Source organism: Pieris rapae, chromosome 23 (genome assembly GCF_905147795.1).
Source record: "Pieris rapae chromosome 23, ilPieRapa1.1, whole genome shotgun sequence".
In the NCBI taxonomy this organism is placed as follows: domain Eukaryota; kingdom Metazoa; phylum Arthropoda; class Insecta; order Lepidoptera; family Pieridae; genus Pieris; species Pieris rapae.
In genome coordinates, this window is record NC_059531.1 from 2,347,991 (window position 1) to 2,372,715 (window position 24,725).

At 32.1% G+C, this 24,725-nt stretch overlaps 4 protein-coding genes across 10 annotated transcripts in view; 2 read left to right on the forward strand and 2 right to left on the reverse strand.

Moving 5' to 3' along the window:
• Positions 1-8,285, reverse strand: part of LOC110995506 (protein ECT2) — a 46,523-nt gene extending 38,238 nt beyond the window's left edge. For all 5 annotated transcript variants that reach the window (XM_045633313.1, XM_022262705.2, XM_022262703.2 and 2 more), the window contains exons 1-2: positions 8,008-8,285; positions 6,134-6,320 (exon numbers count right to left, since the gene is read on the reverse strand). In XM_045633313.1, coding sequence (XP_045489269.1) covers positions 6,134-6,320; positions 8,008-8,083 — 263 coding nt within the window. In that variant the 5' untranslated portion in view covers positions 8,084-8,285. The remainder of the gene's footprint in view (positions 1-6,133; positions 6,321-8,007) is intronic.
• Positions 8,286-8,978: 693 nt separating this feature from the next.
• Positions 8,979-11,134, forward strand: LOC110995499 (4'-phosphopantetheine phosphatase). Its single transcript, XM_022262690.2, has 5 exons — positions 8,979-9,598; positions 9,776-9,981; positions 10,057-10,187; positions 10,342-10,630; positions 10,755-11,134. The coding sequence occupies exons 1-5, from the start codon at positions 9,360-9,362 to the stop codon at positions 10,964-10,966; spliced, it is 1,077 nt and encodes a 358-aa protein (XP_022118382.2). The 5' UTR covers positions 8,979-9,359; the 3' UTR covers positions 10,967-11,134.
• A 431-nt stretch (positions 11,135-11,565) lies between these two features.
• On the reverse strand, positions 11,566-13,297 carry LOC110995500 (transport and Golgi organization protein 11). 2 transcript variants are annotated; one of them, XM_022262691.2, is made up of 5 exons: positions 13,168-13,297; positions 12,840-12,974; positions 12,472-12,601; positions 11,991-12,255; positions 11,566-11,781 (listed from the first exon to the last, which is right to left on the reverse strand). In XM_022262691.2, exons 2-5 carry the CDS (start codon positions 12,909-12,911, stop codon positions 11,574-11,576), a joined length of 675 nt encoding a protein of 224 aa, XP_022118383.1. In that variant the 5' UTR covers positions 12,912-12,974; positions 13,168-13,297; the 3' UTR covers positions 11,566-11,573. The 2 variants fall into 2 exon arrangements, with proteins under 2 accessions (XP_022118383.1, XP_022118384.1); XM_022262692.2 differs by lacking the exon at positions 13,168-13,297 and adding an exon at positions 13,063-13,143.
• A 532-nt stretch (positions 13,298-13,829) lies between these two features.
• LOC110995504 (UDP-glucose:glycoprotein glucosyltransferase) overlaps positions 13,830-24,725 on the forward strand; it is a 28,807-nt gene continuing 17,911 nt past the window's right edge. For both annotated transcript variants that reach the window (XM_045633563.1, XM_045633564.1), the window contains exons 1-10: positions 13,830-14,394; positions 14,759-15,012; positions 15,351-15,530; positions 16,998-17,185; positions 18,368-18,572; positions 19,535-19,748; positions 20,438-20,658; positions 21,166-21,369; positions 22,376-22,555; positions 24,050-24,246. In XM_045633563.1, coding sequence (XP_045489519.1) covers positions 14,145-14,394; positions 14,759-15,012; positions 15,351-15,530; positions 16,998-17,185; positions 18,368-18,572; positions 19,535-19,748; positions 20,438-20,658; positions 21,166-21,369; positions 22,376-22,555; positions 24,050-24,246 — 2,093 coding nt within the window. In that variant the 5' untranslated portion in view covers positions 13,830-14,144. The remainder of the gene's footprint in view (positions 14,395-14,758; positions 15,013-15,350; positions 15,531-16,997; positions 17,186-18,367; positions 18,573-19,534; positions 19,749-20,437; positions 20,659-21,165; positions 21,370-22,375; positions 22,556-24,049; positions 24,247-24,725) is intronic.

Here is a 24,725-nt window from a genome sequence, read left to right on the forward strand (position 1 = left end):
CATGAAACGTCAGTCACTATAAAACGTGGTATAACAAAAAGGAATCAGACTTGGAATAAGAAAACGCAAATGATAGCTATTGACGTATAATGACAGCTATGTAATGAATATTCAAACTATTTCTATTAAATAAATAATTAACAATTATAATTTAATGATAGTGCCATTGCCCATTCGTATAAACAGTGAACTATAAAACTCGGTATGGTTGAAAATTTGAGTTTTCAAAGACGATCGAATCTTTCCCGACAAAGCCGTAATGCAAGAAGAATACGAAATACTGCAAATGAAAGGACTGAAGAAGAACAACAAATTGCACGTGAACAGCGCCGCGATAGTATGGCACGACTTCGTGCTTCTCAATCACGAGAGCAAATATGCAACCTATGTACTAAAATACAGAAATAATAATGAATGATTAATGTAGGTATTTAATTTTTTTGTATTTTTTCCAATAAAAAAAAACCTGCTTATTTAATGCCATAAAGGCGGAACAAAGTTCGCCGGGTCAGCTAGTGTTTATATGAATAAAAACACAATATTAGTTATTAAATGTAATCAAATAAATTATCTTCTTTATTAAATACTGTATCACATACAGAAATATTTATATTTATTAGGAAGAAATTGCGAGTTTCGCTCTCTGAGTAACAAATTAAAATAATTATAATCAAAATTAAGCTTAGGTACTAAGAATCAGCCTTGTTTACTTATCAATGCAGACTTATTTCTCAAAAACAGGTACAGGTATATTAAAATAATAAAATATTCGTTTCCCTTTTAGGGCAATATCTGGGTTTGGCAACTTCTTTAATACTTGGTCAAAGGACACATCAGAAACATCATTTTCATCGACTCTGAACGTGTGTCCTTTGTCATCACAAATTTTTAAGAAGGTTACTGTTAGTTCGCCTTCTTCCATATCTATCTTATTAATTACTGCAGCATAACAATATTCAGTGTTTCTTACTAGAAATTTAACCAAGACGTAATCACCGATGGTGTAATTCTGTTGGTTAATTGAACTAGGTCCAGCTAGTGCAGCGTCGTCGTCGGTCTTCATTGTGGGATCCTGTGAGTTGTCCATGTTTTCATTTTCAGAGTCTGTGTAAATATCATCTACGTTAAGTTTTGTCTTGTTTTTGTACTGTAACGCTCCTAAATTAAAATGCTGGCACTCGTCTTCACAATTGCAACTTAAACTTTTCATTATGAGTTTAGCGCATCTTGGAGCTGATTTCAGAGGACTTCTTTATATTTCAGCCTTTATTTGATGTATTTTTAGAGTGCCAGTAAAGTCTGTCTAAGTCTAAGTTTGCTGTTGTCATCATTTTCATAAAAGATTCGTACAGTTTTTATGCAATCAGATGAAATTTTGTCTTTGCGAGTCCGAAGCTTAGGTACTAAAACTGATTTGACGTGCTGCCTTCTGAATTGTTTTATAAGATATAGCACTATCTTTGCTTCGCCATAACTTGTACTTGTGAATTAGTTTACCGGACAAGACTTTTCCGAAAATTTGTTTTTCTTGGCAGGTTTTTAAATTAGAGTAGTTTTCTTTTAGCTGTGCATTCAACACTTCACCGAATAGCGCCTTTTTGACTACTTCTCTGCGAGTTACTGGCGAATCACACATTTTAATAAGTTTAGTGTTAGGTGTGTCTACATTTTCCTTTGTCTTAGCTTTTTCCAAACGTTCTAATCTCTTCCTATACTTCTCGGATTTTTTTTGTAATACTCGATCTTTTTGTCTTTATCCTATATAATTTTGTCACGTTTCGTTCTCGCATTACGCTTTCTCGCATGACTTGCATCACTCCATGGAGTGGTCATAGGACTCATAGGTAGTATTGATGGAGAGACAGAACATTGAGTAGGAGAACCCTCGGTTTCGGGCGTATTTTGTCGTACAAAATTGTTTGTAATTTCTTTCAAAGCTTTTTTTTTGCGCGATAGGTAGCACAGTGCTCTCTCCACTCTTTAGTCTCAGCTTTGTGTTCACGTCGACTCATATCTTTAACTAGCTTTCTTGTGCCTTTTTCCTTCTTCCTTTGGTAGTTTCGTCGTTCTTTTTCCTTCAATTGCTCTCTTTTTACAGGGTCATTTTTTAGCCGTTGATATCTTAACCTTTCAGCAATTCTTTTCTGCTCTTTTATTTCTTCTTTGGTTTTAGGTTTCTTCTTTGGTGGCATTGCGTCAATACTAAAACAATAAAATAAACTTTCAAAATTGAATTTAAAACGGTAGGGTTTAAAAACAGGTAGTTATTAGGTACATATTATTGTATATTTCAAAATCCATAATAATAGAAAACAAGACCTGAATGAGCGTGGCATGCCTTTGTAAGAAAGAAAGAAGCTATCGACAAACAGTAGGTTAGTGCATACTATAAGGAATAATAATAAAATACACGGACGTCAAATAAAACAGTTCTCTGTTACATTGAACAGTTCTCTGTGTTATAAATTTCCAGAGGACTGTTGCACAGAGGACTGTTATTTTTACTTAAAAATGTCATACCACGTATGAGTTTAAATATATAACTTCATAACACTGAGAGAGCTTTCAATTATCACACTAAGCAATTTTTTGTTAAATAAATATAATTATAACACATAAAACACCGTTAAATAGACTTACCAGAGGAATGTTCACTCAACACTACAGAGACGTGGCTACCATACTGACGCGGAGTTGTCACTGCGCAAAATGGCGGCGATTTGTTTAGCATGGCGACCGAGCAAACTTCACACTGTTAACGTTCGGTTTCAAGGGCAATGTAACCAGAATTGTCTTTAATATTTTTGTGGCGCGACATTCAAATTATGACACAGGACTGTTCAAAAAATGTCTGGACAAAATTCGAACACTAGTTTTTAGTACTAAAAAATTATCTAAAATAATAATTGTTTTTTGTTCACATGCATCAAATATTCTTTATGTTTTTATAGTGTTCAAAAATTTACTTTTTTAAATAGAACTTAGAAAAACCGAACCGACTCATACTCGATCCGGAATTAGGACATAACAGAGGACTGTTTTTAGTGGCCTTTAGACCGAATTTATGAAATGATTATGATTCTAAATATTGATTAAGCTTGACTCCTTAAGTAACAGGTTTTATATTATGTGTTTTAACAAATATGGCTATGCATTAATATAGCCAAAGTAAAAAAAAAATGCTTGGACCATGATTTTCCTGTTAGCAGAGAAAGGCCCATAAACGTGACCATGTTATTTCAAAACAGGGCCTTTATTGATTGGCGTAAGGTTTAATTACAGAAAGTTTTCGTCAAATCAATAAACCTTGCTTAGGGGCCCGTTCAGTAAACAGATTTACTGCAATTTACTGCAATTTATACCCCCATCCCCCCTTCCTCTTGTCAGCAAAAGTAAGCAAAACTCTCAATCAAAATAATAGTGGATAGACAGTGTGTATGTGTGAAATCATCAAATATTAATTAAAAATAATCACCTGCCCCCACCTATATTGCTAATACTTGAAAGACCCCTTAGAAGCCATAGGCTAGATAGGGGAAAAGGATAAGTTCCCTACTACCTACATATATATGTATTTACTAGCGGATCCGACAGACGTTGTCCTGTCTACACGTCTTTAATTTTAAAAATTTCAATTTTTAATAAGCCATTTTGATGAAAATTATTATTCAAATGTTATGACAATATCTAACGATCCAGCACATGGTCACACATGATATAACACAATGATAACAAAACTTTTTTTAAATTTCGGGACAGACTAAAATTAAAATTCGAATATTATTTAAAATTTGACACTGCGATGGTAGCGCCGTCTGTCGGATCCAATGTAAAACATTCCAAAATCAACAACAACTAATAAATTGAAAATTAATTAAAAAAACATTGTCCAGCGGACAAAATTGTGAATCTAAAACCATTCCCAGATCCCCTTGAACACACACAAAAAATTTCGTCTAAATCGGTCCAGTCGTTTAGGAGGAGTTCAGTCACATACACACGCACACAAGAAATATATATATGTATAATATCAGCCTTCTAAGCCTGACACATCGATTTTGGATAAAAAAGCCCCCCCCTCATGTAACGCGCCGTAACGTTCTTCTGTACCAAAAAGTAAAACGTTTCGTTTCAACCCAGTGACTTATTACACCTTAAAGTTGCCATTTATATGGTGTAAAGTATCGGAAATTCGAAAATAATATTAGCAATAACGCATAATTCAATCCCCGCCCCGCATCGTAACGTTTATACTTGAACGCTTCCTTAGTGCACAACCAACACTTTTCGCAAGTGACAAAATTACACTAAACCCTCACATCGAAATATGGACACATTTCACGTGCTAACTTCCCATTATTTCGCTAAATGGACGATTTTCGTAAGCATTACACAATCACCTTGAAATAAAGCTATGTTAATAGAATTACATAACGCATGAAGTTGACAAACACCAAAACGGCCTTAATAACCCTACTAGTCACTGGTTAACGCGACTTTAAACTCGGCTTTGTTATGCGATTTTTAGAGTTTTAAAAGCCTTTAACATACAATGCCCCATGTGTTCAGTTCTGATGATGATGGGGCTCCCTCGCTATTGCATTTCGACAACAATGTTGGATTCTGCATGGTCAGGTTTCAACGCCACGATGCGCAAACATATCTCTCGCAAGGCATATGCGGAGTCGATGCTATCCCTACATGGGTAATTGCAATGGATGGCATGTCCTCTTTTTAATTTTATGATTAATATTCTCTAAGCTAGCGTACATTCAAAATCGAAAACGACATCAAAGGTACCACTCATACAAGTATGTACCGGCAAACTTCTTGAACATTAAGCAATTGAGTGGGGGAAACGCATCGTATCGCAACGCGGGACACAAACGACATTTGTTCAAAATGTTTGCCGGTATCTGCATTTGATCGTAAAAAAACCGATAGTCGTAACAGCCGATGACGTTGCTAACTACCTAATACAATAGAATTAAGCCGGAACCATTTTTTTAACGGATTTTGGTCAATATAACCGGTATTGTGTCATAAACGATGTCAACTTAAACGGTTTTGGCTGTAAACTATATTAATGACAATATTGTAAGTATATGGACTTATGATTTTCTGATTGAAATAAACTATGCATTTAAAAATGAATAATCCAGAAATAATTATTCATTATTTGGAAGATAAAATCATGAATTGATATCAATATATCAAAACAGCTTTTTGCCGTATGAAAGGGCTTGTTTCATAGGGTAGTCTTCAGAGTCAGGTTCTAGCTTTTTGAACATAGTACAAGAGGATGGCTGTTTTCCTCTAATAAATTAAAGTTACAAACTCCCTGCTACACTAGGTTTGCTAATGCATGGCCTACTTATGTAGTGACGGTACGCCCTTCGCTATGTAAGTAAGATGACTTCTATTAGGGGGCACCCCTTCAAGAGATGCCTATTTAGTTCGTAGCCAAACTTAAGTATGTATATATAATAGGTTTCCTTATAAGTTATATAAAAAGAATATGCTATTCTATTCTTAGAGATAAATATAGTATTCACCAATTTAACCATTCAATTAGTAGCTATCACAGTATATTTTAAAGATTTAACTGGTTAGAACCGGGTTGTTTACGTTTTTAATACATTTAGTGGATTCATCAGTATAATGTTGTACTATTTCAAAGATCACGAGAAGATCAAGAGAGATATTGCAATATTTATTTGCTATCTATTTATATAATCGCAGGTAACTTTTTTCCTTACCACGAACGGCGCTTAAATACAGTAGAAGCCTTTAAAAACAATAAAAAGTAAAAAATAATAATAGTAGGATGAAACCCATAAGAAAAGGAGGGGAATATTATAAAATTAAAAGGAAAAATAAATTACGGGCGATCTGAGGGCGGGAAGGGGATGGTAAAAACGTTTTTTCTCGATTTCCGGCAAAACTAAAAGTCCTATCGAAAAAAGTCAAATGGCAAAGTTGTAGTTGTAATAAAACAATCTAAAACTTTTGTTTTTACACTTACTGAAAAAAAGTGAAAATTGAAATTAACGAAGATGAATACTTCACTTTTTAGGATTCAACTCACAAAATACAGCCAATGTATATTAAAAACACATAAAAAAAAACTCACCTATATTTAGCTTTGTGCGCTGCATCGAATAAATCGCCCTCAAATGGTGACGTAATAAAATAGGCTGGCGACGTCAGCGCAGGAAGTCCTTGCCCAGTGCTAACGGCAACAACGGAACCGAGACGTTCGCACGCAGCACGCACGCGTTCGCACTCCAGACATGGATCGTTGACATACACCATAGAACCTATAGAAAAAGTTCCGTTAGTCATTGAACTTAGCTTGATATAGTGGTATGATTGTCTACAGAACATGGTGTCAGTTACCACAAGAACTGTAACAAATTACCTTTTCTATTATTGTAAGAAAAACTTTTGGTTACATTATAATGTTATCGGTTCACATACTTTGCATCAGACATCCACTCCAGCCATAGCCGTATGAGAGTTATGGAACTACACATCTTTATATAACAGAGTTTTCATCATTTATTACACAACATGGAGACTTTATACTGAAGCTAACGAAATTGAAACCAAAATACAAAATCTCTATGCAGAAGCATCAAGCACATAAAATTATTTGTGCTTCGAATTCCAAGTTTTCGTGATCATTTAAATAAAAATCTTAGTGATTTCTCCCTAAAACCTATAATTAAAATTTCTTATTAAATTTTTATTTATTTTGTGATTGTATTCATATCATATTTTTCAATATATAAATTATGTATGTTACATAGGGGGGCAGGATCACAATTTTATGTAGGCGAAGGTGGGGCATGGCACAATAATGGTTGGGAAACACTGTAGTAGACTATGAGTTCAGCACATAAGGCTTGAGATATAAGCCACGGTCAGCCTAAAAAATCGGTCTTTCTAACAAGCTACAACTCTGGATTTATACAGAAAAAAGTGCAATATAGAGTATTCTATATTGTTTTAAATTAAACTAGAAGACACTGAGCAGAAAAGTTTGAATGAGAACCCTAAACTAGTAAGAGGCCTCCTAAATAATATTAACCTTTAACTAAGAACTATGTTAATGGAAACATCAGTCAGAATGAATAATATTAGCATTACTGAACAATTCAAAATCAAATTCTTCATTTCAAATAAGATACTATTAGTGTAGCTTAATAGTTTATTTAACTGGAAATTAAAAAGATTGCATATACAATCAAAGTCTGTTACATATACCAACATAGAAGGGACTACTCATACTCATAATTCTTAAAGTAATACTCATACTCATAATTTTTAAAATAAGTAAGCTTCTTAATAACATAATTATATAAGCTAATACAATAGAATTCTGCCAGGACCTTTGATTTCGGTCAATATAAAAGGTATGTTGTTGTAAAGAATGTATGTATATGGTTTTGACTGTATTAATTATAAAATAACAATAACTCAAATAACTTAAAGAACATAAATATGTATGTTATAGTTTTGTTATTTGTAATAAATAGTGATAGAAATAGATGAACATGATAATAATACAGTTATAATATTAAGTAGTTGTATTGTGTGTGATAAACATCACTAAAGGGTCTTATTTCTGATCCAAGAATAATAATTATGTTCATTACTATATGAAAGTCAGAAAAAAGGAGGGAAACAGTTTGTTGATATCTGTTATTGAAATATAGTTTAGTGTAATAAATCAACTGGTGTCTATGCAGTAATAGGTTAGATATGATACTATTAATACGAGATCATTTTATTTTATTTTATGTCAACTGTATCTCAATTAAGTGCGGCCAAAACACATTAAGGCATGAATTTATTGCTACGCTTATATCGTCAAAAACAAATATTTTGAGGTGTATATATTAACACGACTTGGAAAACACAAACAGCCAACGACACCCAGTCGTTTCGGAAACAATTACAGCTAAATTATAAGTATTGAAAATATATAATTAAAAAATTCACCATTATTTTCTTGAGTTTTGTCAGTTGCAATAATTGAGCTTCCTGTTTGTGACATTCCCTTACACAATTCGTCCATCTTGCGTACCACTAAATAAATCGTTAATTCAATTCTTCAATACTTAGTTGCACAGTAGTTTTACACATCATGAAATATAAGTCACAACACGTTAGATAAATCTGAATTCTTGTTTTTACTATACAAAAGTTTTCTTAAAATCGAAAGCATTTTATTAACTTCAAAAATAATATCAAGCTCAATGCTCAAATCACAAAAAACTGAAAACTAGCCACAGATGACAGTATCGCGGTCCAGCACACTCAAGGCAGTCAAACCATAGGATATCTAACGTAGAGACAAAATATTTACCCAACTCAGAAATTGAATAATATATTGTTAGTATAATAAATAAATATTTTTATCGTGCCATATATATTTTGTATGTATGAAAAAATAAATTGGTTAGTAAAGTATAATATAAACGTAAGTACAGTTAAAAGAAGTACATTCTTACATCATAAACAGTAGGTAATATAAAACAAAATAGTTCTTCTTTTGGCGCATTTGAAAAAATGATAAATGTAAATTTTCTCGAGGCGCGCGCACACCGTCACAAAAAACCGACACCCTGAAGTTAGCATAGTCAAGATTTAAAATTGAAAATGTCCATTCCTTTAATTATGTAGGTAGAATAAGTTAAAACTTAAAAATAAATTTAAACTTAAAAGTTTCATAGCAATCATATATTTTTTGTAATATTTAAATAAACTTTATTTAACTAGATAATACGATAAAATGAGGCTCTCGTTATTATTATTATTTTTTTAATTTTAAATTTTTTTTAAACCACAGCACATATTATGTGTAATAAAGTGGGCTATTAAGCGATAGCTACACAGTAGGGCGTAGGCATCAGTAGACTAGTCAATAGGTAGTACAGTACAGTACAGTTGTAGGTACCTCAGTAACAAGACAACAACTAACAAGTAACAGCCAACAGGCGATCATTAGAATGTTGTCAACAACGTCATTGTTTATGTTAACGAAAATAATGTGATTAAAAATTATTTTATATTATTAATTTATTGATACTGGATATTAATTTTCATAATTTTATGCTAGTTATTAAATAATAAATTAAACTACTTACTAGTAAGTAGTCGTTTGTAGAACTTTTATAGTTCTCTATTTTTACAATTTATTATTAACCACATAGAAACCACATTGATAAGATAAAGGCGTTGTTAATATTAGCATTACTGATAAACAATGGGATAACAAAAAAACCAATGAACGCGATGTGTGAACAGTTAACATAATTATTTTCTATTGAACATACACAATATTTGCTGTAATGGAACATTTTGGTTTGTCGCACATATTACGCGAGCCAGATAAATATAGTCCAGATACGTTGGACTTATTAGCAGATGACGAAGCAAGAGAATATTGGTTAAATACATGTGAAAACCTTGTAGACAAGTATGTCAATTTTGCATTAAGTCAGAAAGATGACCCCACAGTTGAAATACGAGCACTCAAGTTTAAAACATGTTATGTGGAGGCATTAAAAGAAATAAGAGTAAATCCACTGTAAGTATTTAGTTCTATTTATTTTTTATAGCGCATATTATGAATCTACATCATTGAACATTTTTCATAGGATTAAACCAAAAAATATATATTTGTCACTAAGTAATCCATAATGTTAATCTATATGTCTATACTAGTTGTACACATCTAATGAATGAATCATACTCTTTTTTACAGGGCTCATGGATACTTAACAATACGCTTATTACTTGATATTAATGAAACTTGTCTTCGAGCTCAAGGTTTTTTTGATTTGTGGAAACAACAGAAAAAGTATGAAAATGATGCTGCTCTTGCTCAGCTTGCATCAAGACTGGCTGAAATAGATGCCATACTAGATGATAGTCAGAAATGGATTGCGTTATGTAGTGGAGTGTTAGCAGGTAAATTAAATTTGTTTAATTTTAGTCCTGTGGATAAAAGTAAAGCATTTTATTATATACAATTTGTCTTTAAAGGTAATATGTTTGATTGGGGGGCCCAAGCGGTAACATCAATATTAGATAGTGGACTATATGAAGCACTGCAAAAGATACAAAAGCGTCCCTGGCTGTGTGATGGGTTTGATCAATGGCTGAATAAATTACAGGTATACTGTCAAACTTATTGTTACTACTTTATTTATATCTTAAAAGCCCCAATATGAAGAATTGTTTACAAATAATATCATCATCTCATAATAGAATTTGTCTTTATTATATTTGTTTGTTTTTTTTTAATAATGGTTTTAACATAATTTCCAGAACACAGTGCATCACTGTGCTGCTGTTTTCGTAGATAACAGTGGTGTTGATGTTGTATTAGGAATTTTACCATTTGTCAGAGGGCTTTTGCTACGAGGGACATCAGTTATTCTTTGTGCCAATGAATGGCCTGCTTTAAATGATATTACAAATTCAGAGTTGGAGAGTGTACTTCAGAGTGCATCCCTAATATGTCCGATTATCGCTGCAGCCAGTGCATCTGGTAATCTAATTGTAAGATCCAATGGCCAAAGGGGCCCATGTCTCGATTTAAGAACAATTACTTTAGGTATGTTTGGGATTTATATAGTTCTTTAATTTAAACTTTCTTAAATGATATTAGAAAAGTACATTATATACTTTAGACCTACTCAGCCATAATGATGTGCCTGAAGCTAAGTTTTATTTTGCAGATCTTGCCACTGAGATGAAAATGAGAGGAGTAGATTTAATTGTATTAGAAGGAATGGGGAGAGCTCTACATACAAATCTGAATGCTTGTCTAGCAGTAGACTCATTAAAATTAGCGGTTGTAAAAAATGCATGGCTTGCACAGAGGCTTGGTGGACCCCTTTTTTCTGTTATTTTTAAATATGAAGATAAACCTACACCCACAATGCCATAAATATTATTAGTTATTTACAACAGTATTGAATGAAAACTAATAATTTACCTACATATAACTGAAACAGGAAAATGTAATTGTACACTTAAGAATGATTAATTTTATTTGTTTTGTGTTAACATTACTGACATATTTTGAATATATTAAGTGTTACCTTGTAATCAATTTTTTTTACCCATCTTTGCGATTTTACAATCTTAAATCTTTCTAACATTAATAATATTACTATTTTTTTATAAATCTAAACTTTTTTATATTATTAAGGATTATATTCATAAATTGAAATAATAAAACAAGTAATTTAGTATGATTTATTAAGAATTAAATGACCCGACTGAGTTAATAATTAAAGGAAACTTAACAGTTCATTTATAAATTCATGTGACTAAAATATCAACAATATACCCATTTATTAGACAATCACCTGCAGGAGCTAACAATCACAGAAGGTATAAAAAGGTAGCTATTAGCTAAATGAACACTTCATCAAATAGTTAATTTATAATGGAATACAGTTCTACTAAATGACCATGCTACATCTTACCATCATGAAGTCAACAATACATTCTATACTTCATCTTATTCTTATGTTTCTACTCTTAAGTTTTTAAGATCTGTTGAGCCATGCAATCACTTTAAATAACAAATAAGCAATACTTATTGCATAAGCAATTTTTTCCTTTTGTTGTCTTTGAAGTGTTTCAGCTTCAATAGACATAACACGACGATTGAGTTTAGCTATTTGACGGCGAAGATGCACAAGTTCCTCGGCGGCAGACAGACCCTCGCCATTACTTATGGGTGGAGTCGGGTCCCTTATAAAGGAAATATATATATTTACATAACTTAATTTCAAGTCAAAAAGTAAGTTATTTTCACAATTTAATTTTTAGTTACAATTTATTTATAGTAAAGTGAGTCTTCTTTGATGTCAATATGCAATAAAGACATGAACAAATATAACTAAAAATTAAATAGCAAACCATAAATATGGTTTCTGGATAGAGAGAAAATCTTATATTACCTCAAAACTAGACGTGATTCTGTCATGGTAGAATCATTAAGAATGTCAGAATGGGGAAGAATTTGACGGGCAACTTCTTGAGACCGAACAGCTCTAGCATTTCTTGGTGGAGAGTTTGCAGAACCTGGAAGAAAATCATCAGCTGATGGGAAGTAGTGCTGGTCTAGTGTAATAACACGTGGTGGGGTGGTCACTCGTATCATTCCAGGGTCAGTTGGTAATACTGCATTATCCAATTGGATTTCTCTGGGTGTTGCTTTTGTCCCTGTAATAATAATATTTGACTTGTGATTGTGAGTAACAAGTTGTGAATAGAAAATGTTTACTGGACAACCACTAAGAACTATTTAAGAAACTAACTAAGAAATATTTTAAAACATAATTTGCTAGTTAGAGTATAAAGTTCCATAACATTAAATTAAAGTTAACACATAATATTTGTGGTTTGAGTGATTTTTATAGTTGGGTTAAGAAGCCATACCAATATGCTGATCTTGTCCCATGACAAGAATCCTCTCAGGAACCTTCATGTCAAATTTTTCATTAGCATAGTCCCATCCAGAAATAATTCCATTTGGAGTATTCTCCTCATCAACTACATCTCCTGTTGCCTGAAAATATACACTTTTAATGTATCTCAACTGCCCTATAAATAATTAACAAAGAACCTATAGACAAAGACACACAAGAATTATTTAGCTGTTCCGAGTTATATCCCTTATATCCATCACCTGAATATTTGATAACACTCATATTAAAATGTTGTTGCTACTCTTGACTTTGATTTACTACCATAGAAGCGTCTTTACGCACATTAGGTGGTGAAAGACAGGAGGGTATCTTAATTACCTTTATTCTGTGTGGCACAGTCATGTTATGACTTATAAGCCTTGCATAAGCTTCGTCTGATGTATACTGCATATTTACAACTTTTCACTTAGGATATCTATGATTGAACACTGATGTCCAGATTTATTTAAAACCCTATAAATAAAATAAACGTAAATTAATCAACGCATCTATGAACAAAAAAAGGATTGGAACCACTTTTAATAATAATGGACTATATTTCCTATTAGTCGACCTCGAATACTGAGTTTACTAGAGTTCAGTTAGTTTCTAAGAATTAAAATTAATAAATTCCACATAAGCTGGATTAAAACCAATAGAAACCTACCTTCTTTTTGGCCAATGGCCACAATTTTTGACAGTGTATGAAATGATATGAAATTTAGAAAATTCAAAATAGAAATAAATATAATATGACAGCTTTAGTAACGTCAAAGCTAGGTCATATTTCAAAAACACGCGAGCAGTAAACTGTCTGCGAGATATGACTAGCGCAAGTAATGTCAACTCCTACAGATATTTCCGATAGGAGCAACTTCAAGTAACCCTTGATAATATGAATAAATATTAATGAAACACGTTCGTTTTGAGAGAAAATTTAAAATATGAGTTAAATATACATACATAAAAACACTTATGATTTTTGCATAATCATTAAAATATTAAATAATATATTTAGATGCCTAATTAAAAATAATCGTTTGACGTTAAGATTCAAACATATCAATCATAAATTATTAAAAAAACCCTAAACATTAAGTATCAATACGTCATAAGTAATTCAATGAATAATTTGATAATATTAGTCGGGAAGAAACCTATTGCCAATATTGCGTTATATAAAAAAGAAATAATATTCTTTCACATAAATTATTTGCTACAGCAAGGTCTAAATTATATATTATTTGTTGACAGAAATTATGCAAACTTGGTAACATTATGCCTTATGTCAAAAATCGTGGAAATCTCCCATTGGTAGACAAATGACACTAGACATCTTCGTAGTTCGTAGTGCCGCTGGCCGCATACATTTCAAGCCAAGTTTCAAAAGGTTTCAACAAAATTATTGTGCGATATAACCGAATTCGTATTTTAATCTCATAAGATAAGGACATTCATAATACCTTTAAAATATGGCACGTTGATTTGTCGTATGCTGTTGTATTAAAGATATTTTGTGTTTAGATACTCAATAAAAAACAATGTATTTTTCACCAGTTTAGAGAACATAATCGTTTTTTGGCTGCAAAAGTCTTCAGTTTGTTCAAATAATTAGAAATAATAAATTTTCGTACGTTGAAAGCAATGAAGGCTGTGGGGTTTAGTGCGTTACTGTTTTTAATTTTAACACAAGTTTTTCACTCAATTGCATCCAACGCCGACACTAAGAGAGAAGAAAAGAAATCAAAAGGAGTGACAACATTCGTCAGTGCAAAATGGGAAGCAACTCCAATAGTTTTGGAATTAGCAGAATATTTATCTGGAGAGAGTGGCGATATATTCTGGTCATTTGTTGATGGCATAAATTCATTGAAATCTAGCCTGTCTAGTCTTAGTAAGTCATAATATTATTGGCATGGTTTTAATATTGACAAAGTACATTTTATGTTTATTATTTGTTAGGCTATGTATAAAGTAATAGGAGGGAAACAGGCAGGAGGCTCTCCTGATGCTAAGTGATACCACTGCCCATGGACACTCACATTGCCAGAAGGCTTGCAAGTGCATTTCTGGAAGTAATGAGCAGAAAAAAATGTATCTAGGTATAGCCTAAGATAATGTTACTAATAACTGTAGTTAAATGGCTTATATTTATGTCTCTCTCTGCTTTTTGCTTCAATATTAATAATATAAAATTTGCCCTAATAAAGGTATATTATGATTTAAAAATTCAATTTATGCTGAACCATCAATTACAGATACAGACAAGGAAGTTTATGATACATGCATTGGTATAGCAAGTTCATTATTAGCTCCAGCCCAGCTACGTATGGCTAAACTTGCACTTTCTATGCACTTAAATTCACCCACTGTGCGTATGTTTGATGAGATTGCTACTCAAAATGGAGCTAAACAAGTAAACTGTGATGTATTTGTTTCCATTGCATCACAAAATATTTGTGATAATGATATTTTGAGGGATGTTCTTAAAACAACGAGCCAGTATGATGCAGTAAGTATTTGAATAAATGTTTGCTTATATAGGCTCTCAGTAAAATACCAATGATTGGGATATAATTGGTTAGTGAAGAAATAATTGTTTCAGTTGTAACAAAGGAAAGTCAATAACATTGTTCAGATCTTGATATAACTAAACCATAGAAATTACAGTTACTCTTGTACACTTAAGTTTTCTATAAAACATCATTGACTACTTTTATATAAAGTTAATATTAGTTTTCATTTAGTTGAAAAATGAGAGACGAGAGAATATCTGTTAATAGACGAAAGAAACAGCTGTTAGAGGTCATTTTAAACGGACTAAATTTTTATTACTTATGGGTATTTCAGGATGAACACAGACTTGAAACATATCTGTTAGACCATACTTATCCAAGTAGCGACAACAAATCCCTTACTGCTATTTTGTATGGAGAGCTGGGCATGCCTGAATTTACAGTAAAGCATAAGATATTGTCAACATATGCTGATAAAGGGCTAATCAACTATGTTGTCAGATGGAATGTTAAGGTGAGAGATTTATTACTAACTAACTCAATGATGGATCTAAGTCTTTATTTTTTTTTTTTTTAAATGTGTTTTTCAACCATTTTGGCGTCTTGTGTACTTTGTGGCCTTTCTAAAATTCTTATTCCTCCTTATATAACATACAAAACTTTTAATATAAAAAATTGAAGTTTTATTTTAAGTCTTTAAAGACAGTCTTAAAAAAAATCAATCATAAAGGTAATCCCTTGTTAAGTAAATATCAATTAATTTAGAGAAATTTTTAATATTCCCCACTGGGACATTGGGAAACACGGAAAGAGGATTCTGTGCCTAACATATGTTCATTTCTACGAGTCTATACAATGTTTTCCTTCAACATATTACGTGTTACTTGAGTATGTTTTGAGAAAGAAAAATCCATTACTGTTTTGAATATTTAAGCTCAAGGTTGACAGTTGCAATGCTTCTCTATGTCTATAATTTTAATGCTACATAAAACCTTATTGTACACATGGTAAATATAGAAATGTGTTTAACACTAGTCTGTTGCTCTTGGATTAAATTTATACTAGACATGCAACGAATAGTATATTCGGCCGATTATTCGGCGAGGCCCCTGACCGAATAGCCGAATATTAGGCATACGTATTCGGCTGGATTTTAGCGTCAAAAACTTGTACAGACGTGATTGATTTGCGCTCATTTGTTTTGTCCTTGTGTATTCATCGCCCGCGCGCCCGCTGTTGATCTGCGACAACTTAATGAATAATAATACAATAAATTGAACCTTACCTTAAAATTTTGATTACCACAATAATTCAAATACATACATAGAATCCTCCATTTTACCAATTTAGAAGATGATTAAGTACCTATGTTATGTTACAGTGACTACTTAATGAAATGAAAATATGAATATACATATGTATACATAATCAATCGATTTTAATTTTTCGTTTTACCAATTATTCCTCTATGACAAAGTATGTATATTATTTAAGTATAGGTAGTAGTAGGCCGAATACAATAAATGTAGCCGAATAGGCCGAATACCAAATAGTAACCGAATATTCGTTGCAAGTCTATTTTATTTTATTTTTTATTTATTTAAGTATTCTACAGCTAATCACTAAAAAATATCCAAACAATTACATTACACACAAAAGCCAAAACGCAATACACATTGAAACAGAAACATAAAGCACAGTTGTAATATTGATCGATTGGTAGATTAAAATATATATTTTCTATAAAGGAACACACAAAGCCCTTATTAGTAAAAGATACCTGAGTTTTTTAAATATTTTTTAAACAATTTTTTAAGTCACGTTAGTTTTGTTATATATATTTTTTTAAATTTATGTTGTAATCTGTAGGTATGCGATACATAACCGAGTTTCGTAAATAGTTGGTCTTAGAACAAGGAATTTCGAATAATTGGATTTGCCTTAAACCTATAAACCTTTTTATATTTATAATTTATTACAGCCAAGAGGTAACCCTAAGCTCCGTCTATCGGGATATGGAGTTGAGTTACAGTTAAAAAGTACAGAATACAAAAGCCAAGATGATGCAACTCCAAAAGAGTCTGACACAGATACTCCGGTGCCATCTGAGGAAGAAGATGAAAATGATCCCCAAAATCAAATAGATGGTTTCAACTTTGGTCGATTAAAGTAAGTAATATTTATTTGTTAAAGTGTTTATAAGTTATCTATGGCATTTATAATACACAATATATGGATATATACATACTTTTTCTATTATTTGGGTATTTCTTGTTTTATAATTTATCTTATATTATATAAAATTCTCGTGTCGCAGTGTTTGTGGTTAAACTCATGTGCATATTGGGTAGGTCTGAGAATCGGACAACATCTATTTTTTATCCCCCTAAATGTTAAGGGTAGTCCCCTAAATATTTTTTTTTTTCATTTTTATTTTTCTATCAACTGTATCAACAGCAACTTTAATTTTCAAGCCATCCCTATTTTTGATTATAAATGATATACATGGCAAAACGACGTCTCCAGGTCAGCTAGTGTGAATATATAATTTTAAAGGTAAAATAAAACCAAAATGTGTATTACACCAAAATAGTTACAACGTCATTTTAATTTAATTTATATTTAACAGCCAACTCTCAAGGCTTACATCAAAAACACTTTTCCAAAATCATTTCCGAGATACTTAACATTCTATAATAAAATCACAAATAAAAACATAATAGATACGGCAGGGCAAGAATTTTCGATTAGTTATTTGTTTAGATTAAAAAAGAACAGTTCCTAGTACAATATTTTCTGTAGAACCATTTGAAATGTTTGAACAATTGTTTAATCTTCTAATATATAAAATTCTTGTGTCACGGGGTTAGTAACCGAACTTCTCCGAAACGGCTCGACCGACCTCTCATGAAATTTTGTGTGCGTATTGGGTAGGTCTGAGAATCGAACAACATGTACTTTTCATCCTCCTAAATGTTAAGGGTGGTCCACCCCTAAATTTTTTTATTTATTTTTTAGACGAAATTTTTTGTTTTTATTTTTTTACGATACACCATACAAAAATACATGCAACCCTAAATTTTCACCCCTCTAGTTTTTTTATTTGGTGATTACGTCTCCATCATCAGTTAGTTTTTTACGCATATTACCCAGACATTGTCTATGTTTGAAAACGAAATGCATTTTCAAGGATTCCTACATAAAAAATATTACGTTTATGTTCCACTATTTTTCAGAGCTAAAAGAAAGTAAGCAATACTTTTGCTGACAAGAAGGGGGGGGGGTATTTCAGTAAATCTTACAGGAAACTTGAATTCATGAAGTAATTTTTGTACTTATAAACTTTTACAGAAATCTATTCCCCGCTCTTAGAACACCATTGGAAAGGTTTAGGAGACATTTATCAGAAATGAGTGAGGAGCTGGAACCGCTGAAGGTTTGGCAGATGCAAGGTCTCAGTATGCAAGCGGCTGCTGCTGTCATCGATGCCCATGATGCTGGAGGCGATGAGGCTTTGAGGGTTCTTACATCCATCGCTCAGAATTTTCCTATGCAGGTAATATACCATTTATTAATTTTACATGAAAATTATTATAAAAAGATTTTATATATATATAATTATCATTTTTCAACATTAACAAAATCAGTTTTTTTTTATAAGCCGGGACCTTTAATGTAACCGGTATGTTGTTCTAAACGATGTCGTTGTGAACGGTTTTACAAAACTAGATGTTTAAATGTAATTCATTTAAATGTATGTATGTAAGGAATGTAATCAATTCTCTATGACAACGGGGTTTTATTTAAATAATGTCCATAACTTAAAAGTTAAAACATGGATTTGAAAAGATTTTGAAATTTATGAAAGACATATATATAATTAATGGAAAAATTCTACGAAAGACTAGGCGGTATGGTCGGAAGACTATAGGCTGCGCCATGGGCAAAAAAAAAAATGTCCGAGAATTTAGTTCTAAAAACATAACGTAATATAAAACAAAAAACATTCATAAATAAAATTCACATTCATATAGGTAACATAATGTACACTTATGAACGTCAAAAAAAATAAATATACATTAAATGCTTCTCATTTTACATTAACTGCTAATCCTCAAATCAAGGGCGTAGAATGGAAGAGAAAAATGGCAATAAACTCTCCGCCATTATTTTTAATCGCCAAGTTTTTTGTGAAGAGCATTTGTAAGGAGCTGCAACCATTACAGCATATTCCACATCACATCTTAAGTACATAATTAATAATAAAATAAATTAAAAACAAAGATTTGTTCTCATTCAGCATGAGGCATGGTGAAATTATATTCAGATGGGAACAACACGCAAATACATAGTCGAAATAATTAACATATCACTTAACACACACAAAAAATAATCACTCCCAAATTTTCATAGAATTTCCAAAATAAATAATCAATTTTTCTGAAATGCTGATTTGCTATCTTCGACTTTGGCAGCTGACATTGACACTTGCTTGACAATTGACACCTTTCTTTGTAGACAAAGTCTTTAATACACGTGAATGTACCCCGGTCCCTTCGAGAAGAGGTTCTATATAATCAGGATATTTGGGCATCTTCACTCGGTCTCCGAGCTGCCGAGCCCTTGCTATTGGTCTCTGGAGCCCAATATGATGCTGAAGAGGTTGACATCATGGCTCTGTTGAACTCGCTGAAAGAAGATATTGGACCCATGAACACTTTACATGCAATTGGTATGTATGAACGACATTTGTTTGTCCTTTTTAATAATATTTTTCAGACTTTTTGGGTCTAAGAAGATTTTCTTCTGTTTTGACTTTGATTCAGCAGAAAGATTTAATTTATTATTCATATTATTTGTTTTATTTGTAACGTCACTTCATTTATTCAAAATTTATTTTTATTTTTTTCATACTATTAAAAGAAATACTGTCGAACTATAATGACGTAACAGTGTTTTCAACATAAAGGTAGTTTAGCACTGCATCGCAAATCCTATGACGTTTCTCTTCTTCGTGAAAGTTGACATGTATCGTAATGAACATTACAATATTGTTTCCAATGATATAATATTTTTTTCTTATATAGATAATTTATTATAAAATTGATGGTTGAAATAAAAATATATTTTACAACAGTATATAATGTATGATAATGTACATAAATTGCTGTTATCAAAATAATTCAACGGAAATTTTTTATGTAAATTTTTATGAAGTACGTACTACCCTCATTTTTAATACTTTTTTGAATGTATATTTTTTAATGTAAATATAACTTTTGTGGTTGTGTGACTAACTTCGTCCAATGTCTGTGCGATTTTGTGATAAATTAAATAAGAAAGATCTTTTAATATAGTTTTTTGAACTACCCTCTTTTGTATAGTTTTCTTGTAAGTAATTCAATGTTCTTAATAATTCAGGTCTATCAAAAAAACTTATCAACAAGCTCATGTCGTTGGAGCTTGGAGAATCATTTACATGGGAGGAATATGGGTTGGACATCAGAGATACAGCGATCACTTGGTTAAATGATCTAGAAACTGATGAGAGATATAGGAGGTGGCCGGCTTCATTCATGGAGCTATTGAGACCTACTTACCCTGGTATGCTGAGAAATTTAAGAAGGAATATATATAATTATGTAAGTACTGCATGGGTTAAATAAAATAGACCTTTAAAAATATTTTTAAAGTGAAACTTTACATCGTCTCAAACTAACAAACAAAAATTTTTAATGTGAAACTTCTTTAGTCGCATGAGGGTATAATTTTTACGAAACGTCACGAAGATGTGCAGCGTTTTTGTGAAAGGGAGAGAGAGCGATTGAAAGAGAGTGAGAATGGGAGATCGAGGGAAAATACACGCTATTGGTTGATGTATTTGTTTAGTAGTTAGATATTAGAACTTTAGATGTCAATTCTGTCGCATAACGTCTTTTGCATAAAACGCACATTTTTTGTTTTGATATTATCATTAGCACGTATACGGTCTGTAAACAGTGTGAATATAGATATACAAAAACATGGAGTGATTATATACTGGTACATGATCATCTATTGGGTCTTTTACTTTACTAATAATTTATTTACAAAGAAGTTTCACTTCTGACTGTACTTTGTATACACGCATTTTTTTATAAATCTTTCAGGTAATAATAATAGATCCAACATCACCAGCCTCATTGCCCCCACTTAAACTGGGTGAGACGTTGCTGAAGCATTCGACACCAGTTCGCGTGGGCGTGGTATTGGCCCCAAATAACACCCCATTGGGGATCGCTATACGCAGCGCTTTTAATTATGTGGCACAAGACAGGAATTCTAATAAGGAAGCATTCTTTTTCTTGACTCAGGTATGTAAATAACTTTTATATTGTAATTAACGAGGTTATATCGGCCATGTTGGTTTGGTGCGCAAGACCGGCGCAGGCGCCGATCAAAGAGAAATCCAACAAACTATTGACAGATTCACATGCAGTTTATTCTATACATATACAAAGTTTAAGGGTAATTTCGCATTCCAGTCTACTTTCAGACGTTAACTTTTCTCTTATTTTCAATTCCGTAGAATTCTGACATTTCATAGGTGTTGCTATTAAAAAAGTTCTCCACCGAAAAATGGACAAATTTGTCACATTTGAGGGTACTAACAAATAAAATGCGTTTTTTATGTTTTACCTACACAAAAATCTAGATATTTACTTACTCAAGTGACCTAATACAAAAATAACAAATATTTCAATATCACGAACAATATAACAAATTAACTTTAATTCCTTAGTTTATTTATTCTTTAGCCGACTGATTTCAGATTTTTATTTAAGCTTTTTCAAAAAATAAAATCTTATCTTTACTGTTTATGATGATAAGGGACGTAATTATCACACGTCGTTAAATCACTTTTAATGTGGAGTGTATCCAGACTCAGATGTTCAGATTCGTATTGATATTGAAAGTGTGCCCGGCCGAAAAATGTTTGTAATCTCTGACATGTCAAAAATGATAGGTGTCAGAATTCGACGGAATTGAAATCAGAGTATGTACCGACATCAAGACAGACTGAAGTCGCTTACTAAAAAACTTTTGTCAATAATTGTATTTACTTGTAAAAACATAAAAATAATAAATGACGAAGTTTGATCAAACTTTTATGTACTTGATTCTTAAACCCCCCCTATAGTTCTAGTCCTTTTGAGTTTCAAATTATCAAGAGTAGACTACGATGGACTGTCGGCTGTTTACTGTAATAACAAAGAGCTCTTGTGAATTTAGTCAGAAAAATTATCTATAAATTCAGACAATAGATAGATTAGGAGTGTTATGCGACGACCGTTTCATTATTTAATTACGTATTTTTAGCTTCTAAGTTCATCAGAAGAAGAAGAGCTTAACTTCGATCTTCTTAAACGTCTTCTGAAGAAGTTTACCAACTCCGGTGCAAATGTGAATGAGATTATTTCTGAAGATTCCGAATATAATTTTGGACATCAGTTGGCTGAGGAGTTTGTTGGGAAACTTGGTGCTGATAAATATCCCCAGGTAAGGTTACCAGTGGCAGTGTCATTATGGACTTCTTTTGTGTAAAGGCCTTCTGAACTTTCCATTTGGATGTTCATTGCTTCATCCACCCTTCAACATTGTGTTACCTATGTTAATTAAATGGCATTTTGGTTTAATATGAGATAAGGAGTATGGGGCCATTCAAGTATTGAGTAAGTAGATTTAGTTAATTTATCCCCCCCCTAGTCAGAAAAAGAAGGGGTTTAGGTCTTATGTGAGTATTACGTCAACAGTAAATAAGTGCTATTAATTATGCAAATATAAGCAAAGGTCTCAAAAATAATAGTACATTAATTGCTTTCGCTGACAAGAGTAGGGGGGGGGGGATTAATAGCAAATTGAATCTGCTAATGTAATAGACATAGACATATCATTTATTACAAACAAAACACACACACATAAATACACAACACAGCAGTAATCAAAGAGAAAAAATTAAATAAAAGATATAAAGAGAGGTAAATTATTTTTTTCCTTTTCCCCTTCGGCCCGTCCCAAGTATATATTGCGTGTGTAATACTAGCTTATCTTATACTAGCTTACATCTGCCTCATTGCGTGCCTGATAGGCAGTGACCTCTTACAGGGTATTAAAATTGTAGTTTCATACTCGTTCCCTAGGTCTAAAATCACCAATATTTTCCAAGTTCCTTCTGCCAAAACCAACCTAGGAGTTCAGGCACCTCTCGTTCGAATTCTTCGCGACTTTAACGGATTGAACACAGCTTATCCGGAGTTGGATATATTCGGTAGTGGGCTGATCGGTTTTAGAAAAAGCATTGTTGGTTGCCTTTCTCGAACCTAATTCGCTGTTTTGCTGATGATTTTTTTTCTCGACTTTAAGTACCAACATTCTTGGTAATTTTATTTTATTGTGTAATTGTCTTAACTTATGTTTTTAATTATATTGTTTAATTCCTATTTTTAGCCAAACTTATGTTTACATATTATATTGTCGTACATATTAGATAGAACATTTAAAAAAATTATCAGTAGATTTCATAATATGTATGATGTTGTAGACTTAATAAATAAATAAATAGGCGATGATGTACGAGGTCTATGTTTATAAAAAAAATAACAATAGAGTTATATATGTCACCGTAAGATTGTAAACATCGTTATATTACAATCTATCCAGTAAGATTGTAAACTATCGATAGATTGTGAACCGTATCAATTACAATATAGCGAAAAATGATGCGTTAAATTGCAATCATAATGATACGATTCACAATCTATCGATAGTTTACAATCTTACTGGATAGATTGTAATATAACGATGTTTACAATCTTACGGTGACATATACAACACAATAATAAATTGTTTATTTGCAATGGAAGTGTATTCAGATTCAGTAATATACTTGCACAATCAGGCATGTAAAATTAAAGCAAATGGTATGTGCCTTACATGGGAGAGTTTTGCCTTTAAAAACCACCTTTAAGCAAAAGTTTTTTATATAAATTGCAGGTCTTGGTAAATGGTGTGCCACTATGGGACGAAGGTCCGATATCTTTATCGGCATCAGTTGATAGTTTGGAGGAGGCGCTAGTGACGTCACTGTCTCGGCATACGGGACGATTGCAAAGGGCGGTGTTTCGTGGTGATCTGTCAGATTCAGATGATGCCACAGATTATATTATGAAGCAACCGCATATTATGCCCAGGTAGTGTATCGTGTACCATAAAGAACGGTTGATACATAGATTTTAACAATAAATATGCGTCTTTCGTATTCAGTATAAGTATTTTTTATTGTATTCTTGAATACTTTATAGATAGAATTAGTATTTAGGTTTTTATTCCGGAGAACGAAGTTTCTATGGTCATTAGCAAAATCTTCCGTATGTTGGTATTTAGCTACTAAAAAAAACACATAATCATTCACGGGGCAGTTTTAAATAAGATATGATATCGGAAGCATAGGTTGTAGAATTTTTTTTTCTTTTTAATATTGGGTCCTGTTTTTGAATTTTTAATGAAAATGTAGTTTAGAGAAGATGATACTGATTGTGTGATCTTTGTCCAAGTTTATTTTTGCTTAGTATTGTTCTGCGGAAACCGGGCATATCTTAACCAAACCCTTCCCCATCTGTTTGAGAAGACACGATAGAGATAAAGAAATCTGAAATATCAAACATTTTAA